The sequence below is a fragment of the Durio zibethinus genome, chromosome 28 (genome assembly GCF_047325235.1).
Source record: "Durio zibethinus cultivar Kanyao isolate XHJ-2024 chromosome 28, ASM4732523v1, whole genome shotgun sequence".
NCBI lineage: Eukaryota > Viridiplantae > Streptophyta > Magnoliopsida > Malvales > Malvaceae > Durio > Durio zibethinus.
Window position 1 is genome coordinate 2,390,683 of NC_143189.1, and position 24,380 is coordinate 2,415,062.

Below are 24,380 nucleotides of genomic sequence, written 5' to 3' on the forward strand. Positions count from 1 at the left end.
AAATTCAACATACTTGCTTAAATTATTGTTACTGGGCCATTGCTTGAGATTCCACTTTTCAAGGATCAAATTTTCCTTGTCCATATATTAAAATAATAATTTTTATTTTAATTAGACATTAAGAAGAAAATGGCATAACAATTACACACCCTAAACCATATGAAATCGACTGACCCATAAATTAGCTTTCTCCACACATTCATGATTAGTGCCTCAAAATTTATTAAACTTTTATTAATTAATATACAAAAACATGTAAAATAATGAAAATTTTTCATGCAATCATTTATAAAATGTGATATCCGGTAAATATAATATTTAAATGTATACATTTATAAATTGTCTGTATTCGAAACCACTGCTCATAAAATAATAATAATAAGGCAACAATATGAAGAACCAGGTTGTGGCAAATGAACTGATTTCTCAGTTAAGTTGCCTAATGCCTAACACTCGTGAAGTTCTAAATGCTATGGATGCATGAATGACTATCTGCACCGATTAGTTTTTGCAAGGGAACCACGTCACTTTAAAGTCTGCTTGCCATGCCTGGATGCACGTGTATACATATAGCAAGTGTTTCCTATAATAGAAATGTTTTAAACTTTTAAATGCAACCTTATCATGCAAAGCTTAAGATACAGTGTCTTCATCACTTATATTGGTATATTATAAGTAATTGAATTTTGATTTCTGCATGATCAGTGATCTTGACAACCAATGTCTAAGGGGTTTCTTGCCCAATGACATATCCAAACTAAATCACCTACAGCGCTTGTAAGTACAGTTAGTTCTCCATCACTTTCATTATAGTTGCTTTTATTTGTTATGTTGGGCATGTATCACGATCTAAGGACGGGTTTCTGTTTCTGCCTTGTCATCCTGTTGTTATAGACCTTGATATTAAATATAGTAGCATTGACTTAAAGCATCTGCTGCAATGTTTTTGCTTGTTCTTAATTTTACAATAGATGAAACTCCTATATGCCTAATATCAATTTCTCTTGTTTATGTTGTACTTGACTTCTATAGAAACTTAAGTGGAAACATTCATGGGGCCATTCCATCGCTACTTGGAACAGTCACCAGCTTAAAAGTATTGTTAGTGTAGCATTAATTCTTGTCCTTCTCGAAGATACTTTTGATTGTATTAACTTCTTTATTTTACATCCAAAACTCTTTGAAATAACATACTTTCTACAGTTAGGAATTGCTATGTCATTGTCATACATAAACGGGCAACTCACAATGATAGATGCCTCTTTCATTTTAAAGGCGGAAATATTTTAGTGGTGGAAGGAGTTTTTTAAAGGACTCAAAAACTTTTCTTTATTAGAACTCTACTTTCCAAGTTATGTGGAACGCAATGTATACATGTTATTGATTAAAACAAAGTAAAACTTAAGGAATGTAAGCCTTGTTAGCTTTGTCTGCATGAACATGCGATATTAGGTTTGATATAATCATCATATCTAATGTCTTGTAGATGAAAGATGCATACAGGGAGTTGTTAGTTGCGTTCTTCTTTTAAATAGCCATCATGTTTGAAAGGACATTAAACTCTGGATGCTAGATATTAACATTATTCTCTCAAAGGACACTTTGAGTTTGAAGTCTTATGTCTGGGTTATGAGAAGCACAAGACTATTTCAGTTCACCGTCTATATTTCCCTAAACTTTGTCTTATTGGTATGATGTCTGAATACAAATTGCAGGGATCTCTCCTACAACTTCCTCAATGGACCAATTCCTGAAAGCCTAGGACAGTCGACTGCATTATGCAGACTGTAAGATTTCAACTGGTTGATTAACCATGGAATCTGAACATATAAAGGAGGAGTCGGATTTAAGTTGTCGTTGTGCAGGAATCTTAATGGCAACTCTCTGTCTGGAAGAGTCCCAGCTGCACTTGGAGGAAGGCTTTTGAATGGAGCTTGCTTCAAGTATGTTCTCAGAATCTCATTACTATTGGTCTGAAATGTTTCTTTAACAGTGATAAGTAAAGAAATACTTTTATACATGATGCAAACAAGAGCATGCACACTTACACGTCTGTTGTTGCCAGCTCTATACTAGATACTTTAGTTCAATGCAGTTTTACCGACAATGCTAGTGTCTGTGGCATACCTGGACTACCTATTTGTGGATCCCACTTCTCCGCTGGTGCAAAGGTTGGTATTGGCTATGGCGCGTCTTTATCTGTGTCTTACTTCTAGTTATGTATTCAGTGTGTTGGAGGAAAAGGCAGCAGAATATTCGTCGAGCACAGCAGATTGCAGGTTAGTATCATCAGGCTAAATCTCATAGCAATATAACAGCTTGATTTGGCCTAATAACTATTTTGAATGTTAAAATTGTTTGGTATAGATCCCTTCGACTGATATAAACGTGAAACTTTCTATGGTGATTCACACCAACAAAGTTTATTGGGTTTCCTTTCGTTGCTTATTTATAGTTCGTTCTCTTCTGCAGAAAAAGGTGCTCCCTAAGCTAAAACAACCCAATTATCACATGGTACGCAGAAGTCAAGGCACCATAATCATGGTCATGCTCGGACTGCTGCTGAAAATGGACATGGCTTGCTAGCTAGTCTTCCAACTCTGCCGCTTGCTTGGGTTGCTAGACAATTGGGCTTTTTGCATCAAAGACCCAAAATCCATCTCCATAGAAACAGTTAGTAAATGTAGTAAATGTACAAAAAAGAGGGAAGGAAAATCAGCCCCCCTCCCCAAATGAATTTTATATCAACACGTGTCATCATGCCAAAACCCTAAAAGGCAGTAAAAAAAATTAAAAAAAATCCCAAAACAGTAAAAATACCTTCACGTGACCATGTGTCAGTTACCTGCAGTTATTCACCTACATCACCCTCTCACCGTACACTTTCCCCAGTTTCTACAGATCTACTTTACCCCCCTCTCAGCTTCTCTTCCTCCCACCCCGAACCCAAACCAACACTAGACCAGTGTTTTCCTGACTCAAAACCGAGTCAAACACGCCATCCCCCAAAAACAAAATTACTCACTCAGTCCCCTCCCAACCCAACTCGGTCCTGTCTCCTGCAGCTCAGACACCTCCTTCTGTACCTTCCACGTGGGGTCTCCTGCCTTCTGCTGCTACCCTTCAGGCGCTACCCGACACGCCACTCCCCACTGCACTCTGATACTCTGCCATCCCCTTATAATAATCATCGTCTCACTTAAACACATTTCTTCCTTTTTATTTATTTATGTTTTATAATATTAAAAGCAGGCGCCGCTCAGCAGCGCCGTACGAAAAGGTAGGGCATACGTAAGCACCGATGCTGAGTGTTGTCACATGACAGTCTCGTCTGCTCAAACGTCTAATCAGACGGCGGCTCTATCTGATTTTTTTTTTTTAAGTTTAGGCCCATCCTTTTCTGTCCTGTGTATGGCTTTATGTTAATTGCTGTTGTTAATAAAATGAATGGCGGCCGTTCGATCAACTTCCAACGAAAAAACCCATAGTTTTGATGAGAATCAAGGGGTAGGAAAAGGGTTGTTAACTTCTTTAAATAAAAAAGAACTCGAGCCGTCCAGCCGATGATTACGGGTGACTGTAATGGGTCCCCTCTTTAACTTCTGTTCTCACGATTACAAACACACGCACTCTCCCCTCTTCTCATCGGTTCCCTTTTTTCTTTTGAGCTTTAGGGCTTCTCCTTTCTCTTTATTGCAGTAAGCTGAAGGTTTTTTTTTTTTTCAACTGAAGCTATTCTTTTTTTGTTTCAATCTTTTGGGTTGGTTTTTCCATGGCGTCTTCAAGAGAAGGGCACTACAGGGGAGTAAGGAAGAGGCCATGGGGAAGATACGCAGCTGAAATACGTGATCCATGGAAAAAAACAAGGGTTTGGTTGGGTACATTCGACACACCAGAAGAAGCTGCACTTGCTTACGATGGAGCTGCCAGGTCTCTCCGTGGAGCCAAAGCTAAAACCAACTTCCCTGCTCCACCTTCCGTAGCTGGTCTCTCTCTCGATCTCAATCTTCCCTCTGATAATCCCCATCATCACCACCATCAACGTTGGCCTTCAACTTCAGCGCATCACAATCACCGTTTAGCCCTGGGTGAGTTTCTCCAAACTGGGGTTCTTAAAGAAATGAACTTTGACGCTGACACATCATCTTCAACTAAACCCAATGTTGTCGCTGTCTCTACTGGCCCTCCCGTGCCGGGAAATGGATCTACAGCATCGTTTCTCGAGATTGTTCGACGTGGGTTGCCTATAGATTTGAATGAACCACCTCCTTTGTGGCTGTGAAAAACCAGAAAAAGCTCCAAGCTTTTTCCACTGAATAAGGTTTCTGTAGGCATTTTATGGCTCCTTTTTTTCTTTTCCGTCTGACTTAACCCTCTTCATGTTAATCCCTCCAATCTCCCCTTTTCATTTAGGTATCTTTGCTACTTTTTTTTTCAATATTTATTCTATATTTTGAAAGGGGAGCAAGTACCAAGAAGAATTATCGGAACATCCAAAAAGTTTAACCTTCGGTGTACATATGTTTTTTTTTTATTAAATTTCTATGGAACACTTCTCAGCTGTTTCGTTTTTCATGCAAGCAATTTTCCTATCAGTAATATATCATCCATCGTCGATTTGTATTGCATTGGAGAATGATCGGATGGTGAAATATGGATTCTAATCTGCACCCAAGCACCATACAGAACTACAGATACAGATTCTCTTGGGTCTAAAGCATATAGGAATATTATGTTAACAAAGAAAAGAACAAAGCTTTTAAACGTTGAAGCACGCTCCTGTAAGATGCGAGTGGGAATTTGCAGTTCGAGCCGGGGACTGTACCAAGCGTATAAGAGAGGCATTTGTTAATGTTTGTCATGAAAAATGCGAAGCAGAAGCAAGCGTGTGCGCTTTGCTCTGCATTCTATTTTTAGTTTGCTAGTCTTCGAGATACGGTTCTGATAAATATAGCACCCTACTGCATAGACCAACTCGCCTGTCCTGGAGCGTGGGTTTTTCCTTTTCTTCCCTCGTTTCCCTATTAAATGAAGCGTAGTACAGGAAAAGATGTAGAACAATATGAAAAATGAAGGGAAATTTTGGGTGTGTAATACTATTACGTTAGGTATAAAATCGATAAAGTTGGCATCATATTTTAGGACGTGTGTTACGGAAAATGGGTTAGCCATGTTTCATGTGCCGGCTTTTCTGTCGGCTTTCTTCTTTACCTTTCGCACCGTTTTCTCGGAATATGTGGTCCATTTTTATCTTCTTGGTTCGTTTATTAATCATGCTTTAAAAACTCTATTAATTAAAAAATAACGAAAACTAGTTAGGTTGGTGTTTGATAAGAAGAAATTCATTTTTTTTTATTTTGAAGGTGAATATTAAATTTTTATATATTTTTGGATAATTTAATTACTAAAAAAATAATAAATTTTAAAAAATATTTAAAATTATTATCATATATATTAAAAAATTATGATATTATAATAATTATTTAAAAATTAATATATATAAATTTTTTTAAACAAATAAACTTTAAATACTAAATTTTTTTTAAAAATTTAGATATCTTATTTCTTTTATGGTCATTTTTTTTTTAATTTTATGATTTTATGACTAAATACTCTTGATATATGATATAATTGATCTCTCTTATTTAGCTTTTATTCTAATAAATCTCAACAAAAATTGATATTTTAGATTATTTTATATCAATTGAAGTATCTGGTTTTAAGCATATAAAAAAAAATTGGAGCTTAGTTCCAAGTGACAAGTTATTTGATCATCAACTCAACTAAAATTCGGCAGTTTTCTGTGCTTTTGAAGTTAAGAAAAAAGGGAAATGAACTTATTTTTATCAAGACAAAAACAAAGCATATTTTTAATTTGCAATAAGGTACATAGGTTTGGACAGGAATCATACACACCCATGTCTTTTCTTCCATCACTAGTTTTCCACCCAAAGCTCCCATTGCCATTGACAAAAAGAGCAAAAACCTAATGCGCATGAGGCTGCCTAGGGAAAACAGATGGGAAGACCTTTGAGGCAGCATATCATATCAAGGGAAAAACGATGCATGACTCCTCCTTTTATTCCAACTTCAATGAATCACGTTTACTTCATTTAATAATCAACCCAAACAAAGTTCCTTTTGTTGGGATTTTTTTTTTCATTATGATAAGACAATGCCAATATCTCACTCTTAAACATTGAACCATAGGCTTATAGTTTAGGTGGTGGCTATAAAAGTAAAGATAAGAAGGATTACAATGCGGTGAAAGCTTGATAAAATAATACGCGTACTGAAACAGGGAAACAAAGACTAGGCTAGCTAGTTATGTTAGAGAAAGATTGTTGAAAATTTGAGGAAGCTGAGTGGGAGCTTGGTTTCAATGTTTTGGTGAACGTTTTTCTTTGGCAATTTTTTATGGACGGTGGCTTTTTTTTGCTTTGAGAAATTACAATTTTTTACATTAAAAAAATGTGTAGGTTTTGAATAAATTAGTGTTTATATAACAAACAATAAAAAATATATATAATAATCCAGCACAATCTCAACTAAACATTAATTAATTTAATAATAATATAAAAAATTATAATTTTAGTTATATTTAATTTAACTGTTAAATATTGTTAAAATTATAAAAAATATATATAAAAAAAGCTAAAGACCAAAATCATAATCAACTAAACATTTTTATTTCATGATTACGTACATTTGGAAAAGGAAAAATAAATGGGTAAAACAAGAAGGGCATGAAAGGCAATTAGCAGAAAAGTGGATGCCCTGCACGGCAGGCAATGATACTGTTCTTTTTTTTATATATTTACTCCAAAATAATAGTAAATAAATGAAATATAAAACATCTCAACACGCAAACTATCCGTGATGCTTTCTCTGTCACTTCACCTAATCCATTCCCAGTGTCAGCACTCGGTATGCTTCATCACCATCATCACTGCTGCTGCTTCTCCTGCACCCACCCGGCCGTCATTTCAAATCCCTCCCTCTTCTCGTGGTCCGCACATCCATTTTTTTCTTCTAACACCCCTTAAATGTGGACCCCTTATCAAGGGTACGTGGCAATCTTACATAGTTGTGGCCCCCTCCTCACCAACGAATCTGTCTGCAGCCAAGGCGTCACGGCATCCTTTATTAATGTTACAGCTCCACAAACATTAAAAAAGAAAATGCTAGTATTAAGTACTAGTACTAGTAAAATGCTGTCGTTGATTTTTTTTATCGTACAGGGAGAACTCCGTGATACTGTCGATGACGGTGACGGCGGTTCGACGTCGTTTTCATGCTTCACATGAACGGTTTTCTTTTGCTCCTGTTTGGCATGATTATTAACGGAGCCGTTTTTTTTGGCGGTTGTCCTTTGGGAGTCGTTGTCCCCACATCCTACGTTTATTTTTACCTGCCAGACATGATGATGATGATCATGCATGGGTGTGCGATATTTGATGTTTTATCATCTTTCATCCTTGTTATCATGGATGATGATGATGATGTGACGATGATGATGCATGAGGATTGGTTGGTTTTGATTGCTCTTTCCTTTCTTAACACTTAAATCAACTTTTAAATTTATTTTTTTTCAATTATCATGGATGATGACGATGAATTGAATGTAAACGCTTCCATTGACAGTGGATTTCGGGGAATACCACTGAAAATTTGAGAGGTGGGTTTTGCTTATAAAACAATGGGCTAAATTTATAGTTTTATAGAAAGGTGAAGACTCTGATATTTTGTCTGTGAACAGAATTCTGTGGTGCACCACATGTTAGGGAGCCGCACGTCATTACATCGCGTGAGGAAAAGCTTCTTTGGACGGTGGCTAAATCCTGTCCGCTACTTCCCTGGGCCCAATGTTGAAACTAATGACTTATCAAAGGATTATATTTTTAAAAATTATATAATATATAACAATTTTATATTATTCAAATATACGAATTGAGACGTCAAAATTCAGAGCAAACAATCATTCCATGCATCTCCAGAGGACAAAAGAAGGACCCAAGGAATGAATTTTCCTTAATTTAACATTTTAAGGAAAAAACAAAAACAAATGGGCCCAATTCTATGACTTGTAATACCTACTCTTACTGGGTTTTTCTTTTTTATTAGAATAAAAATTCGGGGAAGATTTTGTTGATTAGTGAAACACTTGCTGAGATGTAGATGGAACACTTGCTGCCTACGAAAAAAAGGGGAACGAGAAAGGCATTAAAAAAGGTGAGAAGAAGAGTTAAGTGTATGGACACCTGACCAAAGTAAATACTTCATTTCATTCGTTTAAAACGAACAAAGAAAAAGACCCAATTAAGAAGGGGAAAAAACGTATAGAGCCAATGAGGTTTAAATTGTATTCATATTATAACCGTAACTTCATCTTACGTATGAATTCACACTCAAAAATTATCTATTTTGATTTAAAATTTTTATAATTTCATCACATAAATAAAACTTTATAAATATAAGTTTGTTTTTTTACATGTATTATATATCAGATTTTCATATTTTTTCAATGTAAAATTAGGTATAGATCTCCATATCTTATAGAAAAATAAATAAAAGAATAGCCATTGCCTCCTATAATAAAAAGCGAAAAAAAAAATTGTTTGCTTTAACAATGAGTAAATCAAAATCAAATTCATTTAGATCCTATAAAATTAATCCCCAACCCCAAAAAAATGTTCCCAACAAAGCTTTCTAGTATTTTGTCCCAAAAACCACAAATTTAAACAGATAAATTATTTCTGTTAAAACCCTACAAAGTTTTTGATAGATTGATCCTCTGGTGTTTTTTTCTCTTACATATATAACCAAAGAAGGAAAATAATTCAAAGTTCAAATGTGAAACATAGGCAGAAACCGGGGAAATATGGTGGCTCAAGTCTCGCACTAGCAAATAAATACCACGGTGATGGAGGATGACAAGTTGACAACAAACGCCGGTCTTTACAAAGTGGTTTTGAAACAACAGTACTAGGATAGGCTATCATGGGAAGGGTAATCAACAAGATTACTAAGGCATAACTAGTAACGAGTAGTATTAAAATATAGAAAAACCTAAGAAGAAGACAAGGTGATCAAGAGTTTGAAAACATGATGTTTGGTATCCTGGAGTGACGTGTGACCATGTGAGAGTCTATCCCCAACGTGTCTGACGGCTTTAACATCTTATCCTGATGATGGGCGATGGCTTTGATAGCTTTCATTTCTTGTCTTCAAATTCAATGCATGCTTGACTTTCGAAAATTTTAACCGACAAAATCATCATTAACTTATTTGAAGCCACTACGTAGTTGTTGGTATTGGCTGAAAACGTGGCTCACAAGTCACACCAATCACGATTATATTCCCAATATCGTCAAAGTTCCTTTCATTCACTCACGTTTCGGCCATGCTTTTTGTATTTAGCTTGATTTATTGTCGTTAGATGGTTTTAGGGACTTCTGGTTAGGCAAGATGAACACTTAAAAAAAAAAAAAATCAAATTGTATAAATTAATTTCCACTATTCGGATCTATTATGGCATGTCCATGGGGGGAGTTCAACAGATTTTTTTAATATTATAATATTCTTTTTAGACTTTACCTATATTGGTGTAAAATTTTTTTTTGTTATTAATGTATTGTATTTTTATCTTAATTAAAGGTTTTTAAATGAAGTTTTTTTGTTTTACATAGATAAAACAAATAATATTACTCTATTTCAACTCGTATGAGTACTTATTTCTAAAAGATACTCAAATATTGATATTGAGCCATTCAATAAAATTTTATTCGTTCTAATAAAAAAATAAAAGAAAAAATATATTTTTTATTTTATTATATCTATGTATTACTTGTCTTTACAAAATATTAGATGAAATAGAATGCATTTAAAAGTGATATAGTGAAATTCTTTGATCGGTTAATTCATATATATTAATTTATCAAAATTGAATCTTTTTATTCTTATAAATTATAAATTTTAATTTAATTATAATAAAAGTTCATTTTATTATATTATTTATATTTTTGTAATGTTGATTTTGTTTACGTGATATTATCATTCAAAATATATTATATAACATTAAAAATTCATGTAATTATTTTTTAATTTTATATCATCTTGATAATGCAATATCAAGAAAATTAGCAATCACATTAATGTGTAATGAAATTAAATTAATTAAGTTAATAATTGAATGAATATTTAAAATTTGTAAAATTTTGATAAATAATACATATAAATCTATAGGTAGTTTAGAATGTGGTGCATCCCACATTGGATAGAAAGATTTAATTATTGATTAATAAAATTAATTTTTATATTAATTTTATTCATATTTTAAATAATTATATTTAAACAAAAATAATTATCATATGACAAATGGTCATAACTATTTGAATATAAATAAATTATTATTCATAAAAATCATAATTATACAGAATATCATAACCATCCGAATATAAATTTATGTTAGTTTATTCATTATAAATAAAATCTTTTAGCATAATTATTTTTATAACTTTTGATTTGAGAGTTTGAAACTTTATTGGATTTTAAAAGTATAATTACTTTTAGGAAAATATTTTTTATGTCTCAAAACCAAAATTTTTTTTTATTATTTCTCTTCTCTTATTTATTTTTTTCTAACAATTTAAAAGTAATTATGCCTTTAAATTTGTATTTCACACAAGGAAGATATAAGAAAAAGAAATTGGCTTAATTCAGAGATCAATATTAGAAAAAACTCAATGTGTTAAAGGATTGATGTTTCTATGGACCAAAATATTAATTTTCATAAAGACCTTTATTAGAAGTATGTGCTTTATTTTTTGTATAATTGTTGGTAAAAAGATTGACTGAATGAGATAAACACACTAAAAATTTATCTCATTAGTATATAAAGTCAAAACACAATATACAAAATATTGATTAAATTTCATAAGTTTATGCATATATTAAAATTGACTCCACAATTGGGATTAATGAATTATATTATATTTATTTAAAAAATTGATACTTATAAAGACTGAGATAGAAAATAGCTTGAAAACATAAAAAAAGAAAGATATAATTGATCTACAACCAAAATAATTATCACTTGTTATCAAATAACGAATTAAATTGAATTTTAATAGAATAATCGATTATTTAATTGTCATGTCTTAGTTATTTATAGAATAGTCAAATTGCCCCATAGTTTTTATGAAAACAATAAAAAATAAGTAAAGGTATTTACCATGAAAAAATAGATATAAGTAGAATATACGCAAAAAATAATATTTAGGTGCAAGATTAATTTTATTTTTAAATTATGACACAAAAATTGAGATAATAAGTTGAGTCAAGCTATTTGTATGATTCTATATTTGTTGGTCATTTATAAATCAAATGTTAATATATGTATTTTTAAAATTCATTGTTAGTTTAAATTTTAACTTGTGTTCAATTTTCATGAAAACAATTAAAATTAAATTGATATATGTGAGTAATTATTAAAATATGGTATTAAATGGATTAATTGGTGGATAATAAACTAAATAATTGTTATTATCAGAAATATAGGCTGTGTGACATGTATTTTGCCTGTTAGATGTATTACACTATAAGTGATTTTATAAAATAAAATTTTATTGTGAACAATTACAAAGTGAAAATTATAAATAGTCATTAAAGAGTTAATAAATTGTTACAAAAAGGCATTGTTGCTTTTTGCATATGGGATATTAATTAAATGAAAAAGGTATGTCATTAAAAAATATTGATGCATTTGTCAGTTACTAGCATTTTGAATGATGCCTATTAATGTCTAATTAGGCATGTTTATAAATTAGAAAAGAACATACAAATTCAATGTTCCAAAGGTATCAATACATGTATGTGTTTAATTTCATTTTGTGATAAAATGAAGAACATTGGTATAGTTTGTCATGTATTATGAAAATGAACTGAATGAGATAAAATTTTCTTTCTTTTACATATAAGAAATATATGGACTATGAAGATAGAATGTCATCCTCCAATTAATACATTATTAGTTAAAAACAATAAAGATATTTTTGTTGTTCGTACTCGAAAAAATAGCCTTTTGCATGTTAAAATGAAAAGTGAATAAGTTTCTAAGGTTTTCAATAGTTTCATGATAATGGCAAGGATGTGGCTGGTTATATACCATATTAACACATGCGCTTAGATAATAATATTGGCTTATAAAATTTTAAGCTTTAGAGTTGGTCAATCAACGATTTAATCAATGCAAATTCATTACAAATTTTTGCATGAAATATGAGTAGAATTCATATTATAATTATTGCTTGTAATATTTTATGATTTTTTGGATTCATGTTTCATGACTTGCATTGATATGGTGATCTATAAATAAATATATTGATTACAAAATGACTGTGCAAGTATTTGAAATTGAAGTTAAATATACTATACACTCTTATTGTATATAAACATATTGGTCCTACAAGTAAAGTTTGAATTTATTATATACTTAAAAATGTTATGACCAACTAAAAATGATAAATAACATAGATATATAGGCTACACAATGGTAAAAAAATAAAGTTCTCATAAAATTTTGAAATCAAGTTTAGAAGTTTCAATAATCATGAACTTAGAATTGGTCATTAGGCAATTACCATATGCATTGAAAACTTATGATAACATTTGAGATAGTTAGTTTTTACTAAAAGTCATCATTATAAATGAGATAACTTCAATAGCCAAATCTACATAATTTATAGATATGACATAGATTATTATGGTTGGCTTAGAATAGCCATAAGCCAAAATTGATGTCACAATCTTGATTATATTGTGGTAATTGTTTGTTATGTATATAGTCTAATTTATAGATTGTATAAATGATTTATCATTTATGATTTTATATAGTGAATATTTCAAAGTATATTTACTTTGGAAGCCATAAGTGATTCAAAGATATTATGAATTTGAAAACTTTTACAATAGCAAAAAAAATGCTATTTGATCCATTTGGGTGATGAAAATGATTTTGTTCATGGTAATAAAATATTATTAATAGTATCCATGATGAAATAGATTCATATAAGTATTTATGAATTAACATAAAAAGTCTTAAAATGAGACTATAGAAGTATAATTATATTTAAAATTTGCTTGTTAATGTAAACTCTTATATTAAGTTAAAATATAAAAGTTTTAGAAAATTTATAGAAATATTAAGATATTTGTTAGTTATCTTTCACTAAAGGTGGATTTGGAATTGGAAGCCTCTTACTTAAAAAAAAAATAGTGAAAAGATAAATGAAATGATAACTTGATTAAGTATATATGATATCTTGATAATTGAATTAGATATTCTTTAATAAAAAAATATATATACTTGCACACGATGAGGGTGATAAGAATCAAAAAAATAAAAATTGCAATCATAATATTGTAAAATTTTAGTATAATTTTATGAGCAAATTATATAAACTAATAAGTTTAGAAATTATAAAAGTAAAGTCATTAAAAGATTATTAAAATCTTAAAAGGACTAAAATCATTTGGTTTATTTATTGAGTTTATCCAATTGTACTATAAGTATAATTGTGTTAAAAATGTATAAAAGTTTGTAAATAGAATTGTTGAAATTAATAAATATAGAGTTGTGGTAATAACTAAAACTGATTATTTTTTAAAATGATAAGAATGAGACAATAATGTCTGGAGTATATAAATGATATGCAAAATAAAAAGTTTGAATATATTAGCATGAAGTGATTATATTAAAGATTCAATCTCAAGTAATATAATTACCATAAAAGAAAATTAAATTCCAAGATAGTTGGTTAGTAGTACTACAAATAGAATGAATTTAAACCCTTATTAAATACCAATAATAAGAATCCAACTTCGAATTATAAACCTCTAATTACGAAGTTTAATGGGTAAAAATAAGTTATTGTTATGTATTTATTAAATACTAATAAAATCTATTTAAATTTTAGAAATCAGTGTTATTTATTACGTGGGAGGATGAATATTTATACTTTAATGGAGTTTTAAATGTTTAAAGCAATAGAGACATAATGGGAACTCTACCTATATAAATATAAAAGTGGTGCCACTTCACCAAAAAGAATTAGAATCTCTGTTGTAAATGTTTATAAATAAGATAAGCACATAACCATAATAATGCTAAAAACGGTTATAAATTTCTGACAAAAAAATAAATAAGTATTATGTATGTTATTTCTTTAATTCTAACACTAAGAGTTAAAGTTTAATCTGCGAACACCATCAATTTTGTTAAAATTCTAAGATATATATGCTAATTGAAGGTTTAAATCGAGATATATTTTATTTTATTCATAATATTTATTTGTGTGAAAGGTAAAAATTAAGCACCAACATTTCAAACTAATGAAAGATTATTGATAATTTAGAATATGTTGTATCCTACAGTGGATAGAAATATTTAATTATTGATGAATAAATTTAAGTTTTATATTAATTTTATTCATATTTTAAATAATTATGTTTAAACATAAATAATTATCATATGACAAATAGTTACAATTATCTGAATATAAACATATTATTATTTATAAAGGTCATGATTATACAAAAATTCATAACCATATGAATATAAATTTATATATATTCATTCATTATAAATAAATATTTTAGTATAATCATTTTTATTGCTTCTAATTAAATAGTTTGAGGCTTTATTATATTTTAAATATATAATTACTTTTAAAAAAATATTATTCACATCTCAAAATCAAAATTTTTTTTATTATTTATCTTTTATTATTTATTTATTTAATAAAATCAAATCCATAATTTTACAAAGAGTATTTGTACAATTTGAAAGAAAAAAAAAAGTGAGATGGACAAAACATCATTTCATTTGATAGTTACGTCGCAACATAAAATAGGTCGGCTGATTTACCAACTAATTATTGTAATTTACAATTTTTATAAAGAAAACATTATAATTTACCATCTATGCTTGTATCTTATAAACTTGGGCTTATATTCCTAGATGTGACACATATATAAAATAGATATATATATTTTTTGGGTCTGAATTACTACTACATGGAAAAGAAAATATAAATATATATATAAGTGAAGGAAAAAAAAACTTTTTTATAAAGTTTATAATTACTAAAGAAGTGTACACATTTCAATTCAAACAACAATTAAACAAAGGCCAAAAATGATGCAAGTGAAATTATAAGGCTGAAAACGACGTAGCTTAGCCTAGCCCACGAGAATTGACAAAGAGCCTTCTGGATAACAAATAAATAAATAAATAAAAATAAGCAACTGGGAACAAGCGAAAACAAATAAATAATAGAAAGAAAGAAAGTGTCACCTCAAGAGACAACAAGAAGTCCACTAGGAAAGGCGCCAGTAAGGCCAAAAAAACAATCAGCCGCCCCAATATCCTTCCCTTCCACGTGACTTTTTTTATTAGTATTAAGAAAATATTTAGGTTTAGTTTTCAAAAGAAGTTCATAAAATTTATATTAAAAACGATTAAATATAAATTAAAATTAAAATTGATAGATTTAAATTTTTTTTAAATAGATTAAGTTTATAAAATTTAAAAATTGTTAATGTATTTATATATAATTTTTAGATAAAATTTATAATAAAAATATTGATAAAATTTTTAGTGTTAAATAAATATCAATCAAATTTAAATTATAAATTATAATTTTTATATATTCTTGATATTTATATTAAATTTATCATTTTATCAACTTGAATTTTTATTAAAATTTTTATTAAATTATTTTTAAAAAGAAACTTTTAAAATTTCATTTAAATAACTTTATATAAGTTTTATCTTTAGGATTAATATTACGAATAATTATTAAATTATAATAAAATACTTAATATAATATCTAAATTTTAAAAGTTTTTAATACGATACTTAAATTATAAATATGATAACTAATATGGTATTTAAAATATTATTTATCTATCAAGTATTATTTGAAATTAATTACATTAGAATTGAGTTTCACACTAAATAATAAATTTATATTTCAAATATAAAAAAAATTTAAAATTTAAAAATCATATTAAAGATTTTATTATAATTTATAAATCATTTGTAACGTTAATTATTTTATTACTATTATTTAAAAAGATGTCAATGCATATGTATAGGTGGTTAAAATATTCTCCATTTCGATTTTTAGTTTTTTATAATATATTGATATTTTAATCATTTTGAATGGATATTTTAAATTTATTATATTTTTACTTTCATAAATATTTAATAAATATAGATAAATTTTATATCTATAATTTTTTATAAAAATAAAAAAAATTTTATCATATATATTTATATAATTTTTTATAAATATATTAATTTTAATTCATCTAAAAAAATATTTATTTATTAATATATAAAATCATGAATCTAGATAAAATTAAGCCCTTACTATCATTTTGGGCTCCATTTCGGCATTTCCCCTTCCATTCTCATTAATTTTTTGGCGGTTTCTTTCTTTGCTGTCTTCGTTTATATATCAAACGGAGTACAATTTTTTATACTCTTTCTCATGACTGCTAAACGTGGCGCATCACGAGGCATCAGCCTTGCGTACCCAAATCATGGCAGTGGAACGGGAGAGAGAAAATTGGGTCCCACAAAGTAAACAACATTAAAGCAAACACGCCGACCCGCCGGCGTATCTGTCTGTCTTAATCCGACACGTCACCTTTCCACACGGTTTCTCTGCGCCGTACTCTCCACCTCAATCTCCAATATTTTAAAAATTTTATTTTATTTTATTAATTTAATATTTTTTATTATTAAAATATTTTAAAGTCCCTTTCAGATCATGCATGTTAGTTCCCCATGCATGGTATCCCATATGGGTTCAGATCCGCATTTTCTTTTTTTTTTTTAATTAATATGATCAACATTAATGTGCCACGTAATTCTGTTTATGACGTGACATTTTTTAATATTATTTTTTATCATTAACTGGGGGAGGCATTAGTCGGCGCGAGGAACAATTGGCGTGAGCCGTACTGTACTCGGCAGAAAGAATGTTAAAAAATTAGAGTTGAATAATAAAAAAATAATGATAATAAAAAGTTATTGGCTAATGATTTAATGGAATTTTTTTTTATAAATAAGAAAAACGGGGGAAAGTGAAATCTTTGTGCATAGATATCGACGACCGCAGATCGGGCCCACCAAAAGCGGCAGCCGTCCATCCCCACTTCAACTGCCAGAGCCCGCGTTCACATGGGACCCGGTCTTTGTCTCCTTCCCCTCCTATTTCGTGTTAATAATTTTTTTTAAAGGCAAATGAAAAAAACAATTACGATAATGATTAGTTTTGAAAATGGAATACGCTGGCAAACGAAAGGATCGGACGATCGAATAACACGTGCAGTTCAGACACGAATCTCGAGAGTACCTAGTCAACATGGAATTACCTTTCGGTCTCCTACCCAGAAACCTGCTCTTTATTCCCTCACGCGCCGCTTGTTTTCTCCTTCACTATCACTCGAATCTTTTATCGGTTTCGTCCTCTTTTAATTACGGCTTTGCCCTTTCGCCGTGTTGGGGCTGACACGACGTATTTTAATTTTGATGAAATATTTTTTTCGTATCGTCTACAAAATTTTATCGTACAATTGATTAATTAATTATAATTTAAAATAAATATTTTATTTATTTTTTTGGATTTTTGTGTGAAATTTAACAAATCTATGGACAATGATCTTGGCTCCCACAATCTAATGTTGGAATGGGAGAGCACATTCCCTCCTTGTGATATAGCCACGTGTACATACAAGTCAGAAAAGCACCAATAATTGAGAAACCAGCTGGTTTTCCTTTCAGTGCATCATGAAAATCTTTCGAGCTCAAACAAATCCTATTGCTCTTAAAAATTATACATAAACAGAAATGTTATTTTTAATTATTTTCAGCTTTAATTATATAAAACAATTTCTTACTTTATTTGCCCACGGTTTTGGGTATCTTATTAAATCCATTCTAAGTTTCTTGATGCACAAGCATATCTTCTACGAAACTCTCTAGTAGGGAATTGGTTAATCTATGCTTTTCATGTCTTTTAAAAAAAAAGGCAATTACCAAAACCATCTTTGATTTCTAAGAATTGGAATGATAGAAATTTGCAAATCAAGAAAGTTGGTAACTAACCGGATAAAAAAGAAGCTACTGCACCCACGTAAAAAAATACCTAAATTAAGATAAATCTGAAAAATAACAACTATAAAAAAAAATCATAGAATATACACCTAACCGGAATTAAAATTTCAGATTCCGGCGATGATAATTATCGATGAATAATGATTAGATGTCCGTTAAAATTAAGAAAAAGAACTGAAATGCCAGATGATATAAATATGTTTTTGTTAACTCTTGAAAAGAAAAGTACAGAAACTAGTTATGAAACAACAGACAGATATTGATGTTTCTCTGTTGCAAAAAAAGGAGAGATCAGCTAAGTAATCACATCTTTTGGCCGCCGGTGATTTTATAATCGAACGATTGTCCCAATAGATCACATCAACCTCCCAACGCTCTCACAGTAATTCTTTTATGTTTTTTTTTTTGGGGTCATTTTCTCAAGGCCAGCTTTGTTTTTTCTTACGGACTAAATTGTAAGAGAAATTAATTTAAAGAACTAAAAATAAAATTGTGCTTTTCCGGTTTTATGATCGGCGAAAAATTCAGGCAATTTCCGGAAGAGCGGGTTGGTTGAGATCGATGTTAAGAAGCGGACGTGGCTTGACATCGTTGTGGTTCAAATCAATGACAGACGATGAATCGGAGTCGCTTTGTACTCCACCGTTAAACGTCGCATGAAAATCATGACGATCCAATGTCATCCGTTGATACTGCTGTCCTTTCGTAACACCAGGCCGAACGAACGCATCAAAGTAGAAAACTTGAGGACTTGCAACAGCCGGTACGCCGGTGGCAAAAACGCCGGCAACCGGGGAAACTTTCTGGAAAGGAAACCTAAACGTGGAAGATCCATACCCGGAAACTGCCCCGTGTCCGAGGTTGAGATTTATCGGCGAAGAATCGATCATGAGCGTCGGCTCGCGGCTTGAGGACTCCACGGTGCTACTCTGGCTAGGACTCTGGTTGTTGCTCTGGTTATTACCATAATTGTTACAGTTATTCCCATTGTTGAGATTTTCACAGGAAAGCGGGAAATTAGTCTTAGCCTTGGCACCGCGAAATTCCCGGGCGGCGGTGTCGTAGGCTCTTGCAGCTTCCTCAGCCGTATCAAAAGTTCCTAGCCAAACACGACTCTTCTTCCCCGGATCTCTGATCTCAGCAGCGTAACGTCCCCATGGGCGCTTTCTCACTCCTCTAAAATGAACCTCCTTACTAGTTCCGCTACCGGTGCCGTAACACTTGACGGCCGCCGTTTTCTCTCTCGGCGCCATTTATAAAGGGAAAGACTTTCCGTTTTCCGTTAAAAAAAAGAGCGTAATGTTGATTTATCTGTTTTTGTTGAGAGAAAACGCTGGGATTGGTGTAGGGTTAAGAGAGAAAGGAGGGGGAAGCGAGGAGGATTTTATAGAAGGGAATGAGGAAACGGCGACGGATTTTAAAGGAGAAGGGGACACAGTCAATGAAGAATTTGACTGAGAGGGCGGCTGAGGGAAGGGTGGGGAGTGATGTCAGTTTTGTAAATTACATAAAGTAAATTACGTGGCATCTGGGTTGTCTTGAAGAGAGCATACTCCATCATTATCATTATCTATCGGCTGTTGTAGGCTATTGATTGCGTGCAGTGGTATGCGCTCCATCTCACTCTCTCTTTCATCGCGTCAACTCACACACCACACAAAAAAAAAAATAAAAGCATTTATTTTTGTAAATATTGATAAACATCGCAAATAAGAATTAAGGCGCGTGAGTATTGTGGTACAGTGAGAATAAAAAGTTCGAACAAGTTGTCGGCATTTTCTGATATCTCGCCGCGTGACTTGGATCGGTTACTTTGATTTTTGATACTATTAGATATGAGGACAGAGGGCCAGCCCCTACCTAGCTGCCTTTGCTTTGTCTCTTTGCTCACTCTCTCTCTCTTTTATTTTCAGTTTTTTTTTTATTTAATTTTTACGGGCTTTTTTAAACACCAATCCACGCCTTTATTTGATCTGCGTTTGAACCGCTCGCTTGGACGAAAAGGTTAACCACTACCCAATTAAATCTGGCCACGTTTCGTTTGTTCCTCACTCGTGTTGATTGGCACGTAACACTAAACACACGTTAAAAATAAAAACCACTTCTCCCCACGCTCCAACGCCTGCTACCGCACGAGTAGTTTCTGACACTTAGTATCAATTTCACCCGACAGCTCTCTTCCCCCACTCCCTGCTATCCCCCGTGAATCACACGCTGCTCTTTTAGTCAAATTACTCTACTACCCCTCTCACCCTTTTTGCGGCATTGTTACAAGTTACCAGGTTTTTTATTAAACTGTTTAACAATCACGCAAAATACGTCGCCGTAACTTTAGAGATGTTAGATGTTCATTACAAAGTTGCCCGTTTGAAGCGGATGCATGGCGTGGCGTGTCCTGTTTCCGGGGCAGGTTCCTTGCTGTATTTAACCTAAATATAAATGCATCATTCAATGGAACACAAATGCTGGCCCTTAAAACGGATTATACGAGTTTAAAGTTTTTTTTTTTTCCAAGACTTCAATGAATTTCTTTAAGTATAATTTTTAAAGTTTTAGTAAAAATGCTTAAATAAAAATACAAATTTTAAATGAAGAAATTAAAAAAATTTATTACATAAATCAAATGTATAAATTTTGATATATTTTTTAAATAATTATTTTTATTAAAAGTTTTGACAAAGTTTTGATAATTTAATATTTATCAATAAAATTTTGATTATAAAAGTTGTTTTTAATAATTTTATATCATTAATTTTTCATTAAATTTTATTAATCTATAAATTTTTGGGTGATTTTTTTTTCAATAGAAAATTTCATGAATTTTTTAAAAATCATCACCTAAACTTTACTTATCACGAGGGATTAAGGAGTTGTTACAAATATCAATTAATAAATTTCTTTTTAAGTTTAAAATTATCAAATTTTAAGTTTAACTACTGTCATTTAATGAAATCATGATTTTCAAATTGAGGGGCGAAAATCTTATATTTAATTTTTAAAAAGTAAATCATGATTTTTTTACTTATTTAAAATTAAATTTAATATAAATATCATAAAATTTAAAAAAATTTTGAGATCATAGAACTAAAGATCGGTGATTATAAAAAAAAATGCATATAAAAATGATTATAATTTTCATCATACATATGCAAAGCATTATTTTTTATCAGTTAGGAAAGTCTAAAAGCAAAACCTTCCTATCAATTCAAATACACTAAATTTGTAATTGAAATTTTTTTTTCTTTCTACTAATAATTTGACCACCGAAACACATTGAAAATAAAATTTTTTTTCTCTTTCTAGAAATAATTTGACCACTGAGACAAACAGGGGACGACAGGCATGACCATCCCGCGATTTTTATCACCCTTATAGCGCAAGTCTTTTTTTTTTTTTTTTATTGAATTTACTATTTGACCCCTCTGTATCCGCAAACCTAGCTTCCCCTATGGAGACAAAGGCCATTGCAGCACCAGAAACACCTTATGACAATAAAGCCTTAGATTTGAGGATTTGGCTTGGGAATTGAATTAAGACGGTTTTTCTCAGCGTTGTCTGATGCTTGATGATTTTTCATATCTTTTTCTACATTTATTTAATAAAAAAAATTCTTTTATTCTTTGGTAGGTATACGGAATATACGATACGGAGTTGTATCTCACAACAAATAAAAATTTGTTTGTTAATGTTATGTTTCCTAGAACAACCACCGTAGATTATATGCTTTTAGTATCTTTTGGGCGGCTGCCCATAAAATTTTCCCAAGATTCCACGCTTCAAAATCAGCCCCAAGCTGCCGGCTGTTCGGCAGAAATTTTGGGTCCACACCGCACTCTCAGTCGCAATTGACTTGATTGACTTTGAAATTAATTTCTTCAAAATCTGCCCACATTTTTTTGGTTTTGCAATTTGCCCCACTTTTCATTTTTCCTTTACCATGAAAAACCGAGCATTGTTTCCATTACCACATAGCCTTCGGGTTCAAATTGTTGAAAAACAAAAGTCTTACATATATGAACATTTACATTGAATTATTAACAAAAATATTTATAATCAAGTAAATAGTTTTCAAGCAAATAAACTTATTTTTCTTTGTAATCATTTTTTGATGATTTTTTCCCTCTCTTTGAATCCATCAAGGTTTGATTACTTAAGAGCCAAAAAAAAAAAAAAAAAAAAAAGAGGCTAGGCATGAGAAACGTGGGAAGCAGCAGGTGAGAAAGTGGCGACATGATAGACAGAGAGATTTTGATTTTTGATAAGAGCTCCATTAAAAACACGGGACACGTTGACTCAACAGATAGCCCTCCATGTGTAGTCCAAGCCATCACCTTTCTGGTGGCTCTGGAGTCTGCCGTCTGGATCTGGATTTCAAGTCTCCCCATCTGCTGATTACGAACCGTGCAGTCAAAAGCCAGCCACCATAGCCAGCAGCTCATGTGGTCTCTTTCACATGGGCCACGTTTTTTCTTTTTTTTTTGAATTTACGAATAATGCTAAAATCTATGCATTAAATGAAAAATTACTAAATTTTCCTTTTCAATGGAGAAGGTCTGTTTATATTTTTTTTTGCAAATTGAGTAATTTTTTAATTAAATATATAATTTCATTAATTATTCAAGGACGATTCATCAAACATCACTTAATAATAACATCATTTGTTAAAAAAGAAATTATTATTTTTAATATGGCACATCGATTAATAACATTTGTTATTTGTCAAGAATACGCCATCGACGGGGGACATGAGATGTGTCCGTTTCCCATTGTCTTTTATGAAACATCTGTATCTTGTTTTTATTTTGCGGGGCGGCAAAATTTTCAAAACCAATAAAACGTGAAATCTTGTGTGAATTCGAAGTGAGAAATGGGTGCGGGGCTTCTCGCTATTACTTTAAAAAAAAAATCAAATGTAAAAATTTGCATCCATACGAAGTTAATCATATTATCATATTATATTTTTATTAAATATAATTTTAAATATGATATAAATAATTTTGATATAAATTTAATATATATAAATAATATAAATAATTAAAATATAAATATGACATATTTATTACATAACATGACTAATATGATTTTTTTATATTATATTAATATATTTAAAATTATGAGATTTAATTTAAATAGACAAATGATTCCCTGTTTTATGCGTGTTGAACATCAAATCAGTTTTTTTTTTTTTTAATCTTTTTTGCGATGTTAAAATTTTGCTTGGACTCCAAAGAAAAAAAAAATTAAGATAGAAACTGTTTGGGCATTTTTCCCTGTATGGGGAAAATTTTTCCAGACGAAAGAATCTGGAACATGGAATTGCTCCTCATGATTTTGATGCTTGTATATTATGTCAACAAAGAATAGTGGTACCAACACTATTTGTCAACAAACTAAGGCTACAATGAAGTGAAAGCATCCATTGCAATTGATTGATTGAGGATCTAGAAGCATCTCCCATGAAGAAAATGTTTTTTTTTTTAAGAAAAATCTAGAAGCATTTGTGTTGCTGGAAGTCTCATGTTCAAATTCATTTGATTCCAAGCCATTGCAGAATTTGCCTTTGCCGGGACTTCAACAAGTCAAAAACAATGGAGCTTGAACAAACGAGGGAGTTCGGAAAAGCAGTTGGGCTATGATGATAGCTCAGGTCCATTCAAACCAGCTGGGCTAAGCATTAGTTCCCAGGTTACATATTCAGTTAGATGGACCAAAGGCTTCTGTTTGTGGATTTGGTCTGGCCAACTTCTTTTTGGACCTCTTCTGAACTTGGGATTTAATTTTAAACGAGTTACTCAGTAATTAATAATTATATCTCAGTTTGGGTTTCTTCCATTTTGTAAAGCTTTTGGTTTTTGAGCAGCACATGGAAGTGAGAGAAAATGGTGGATTGCTGAAATGGATACATTCTACCAGAGGAGCATATGCTTGAGTGGTGTCTCATCATCACTTAATAGATTTTCACTAGCAATACCATTCCTTTATTTTCTTCTTTGTTCACTCTATCTGAAAAAATTGTTCCACGAAACAACCCAATAAGAATATAATGAGAGCTTGGGTACATCACGTTCCTGAGAGATCACCAAATCATTTGCTTCAAAATTTTGATACCTTCTTTTTTCCTTTTTTTTTTTTGTTGCTTCAATCATCATCACAACATCACCTTCTACCAGTAGCCCTCCCACTTTAGAAAAAC

General features: G+C 31.0%; 1 protein-coding gene and 1 pseudogene across 2 annotated transcripts; one reads left to right on the forward strand and one right to left on the reverse strand.

Moving 5' to 3' along the window:
• Nucleotides 1-3,627: 3,627 nt before the first annotated feature.
• LOC111280980 (ethylene-responsive transcription factor 12-like) lies at nt 3,628-4,580 on the forward strand. Its single transcript, XM_022868538.2, has one exon. It carries the CDS (start codon nt 3,773-3,775, stop codon nt 4,280-4,282), a length of 510 nt encoding a protein of 169 aa, XP_022724273.2. The 5' UTR covers nt 3,628-3,772; the 3' UTR covers nt 4,283-4,580.
• Nucleotides 4,581-18,374: 13,794 nt separating this feature from the next.
• LOC111280803 (ethylene-responsive transcription factor 11 pseudogene) lies at nt 18,375-19,840 on the reverse strand (annotated as a pseudogene). The gene has a single exon (XR_016335021.1). The product of XR_016335021.1 is annotated as an ethylene-responsive transcription factor 11 pseudogene (transcript).
• Between the last annotated feature and the right edge of the window lie 4,540 nt (nt 19,841-24,380).

Bases quoted from the DNA above. Each gene is read 5' to 3' on its own strand.
- LOC111280980 (XM_022868538.2), top strand. From the start codon at position 3,773: ATGGCGTCTTCAAGAGAAGGGCACTACAGGGGAGTAAGGAAGAGGCCA.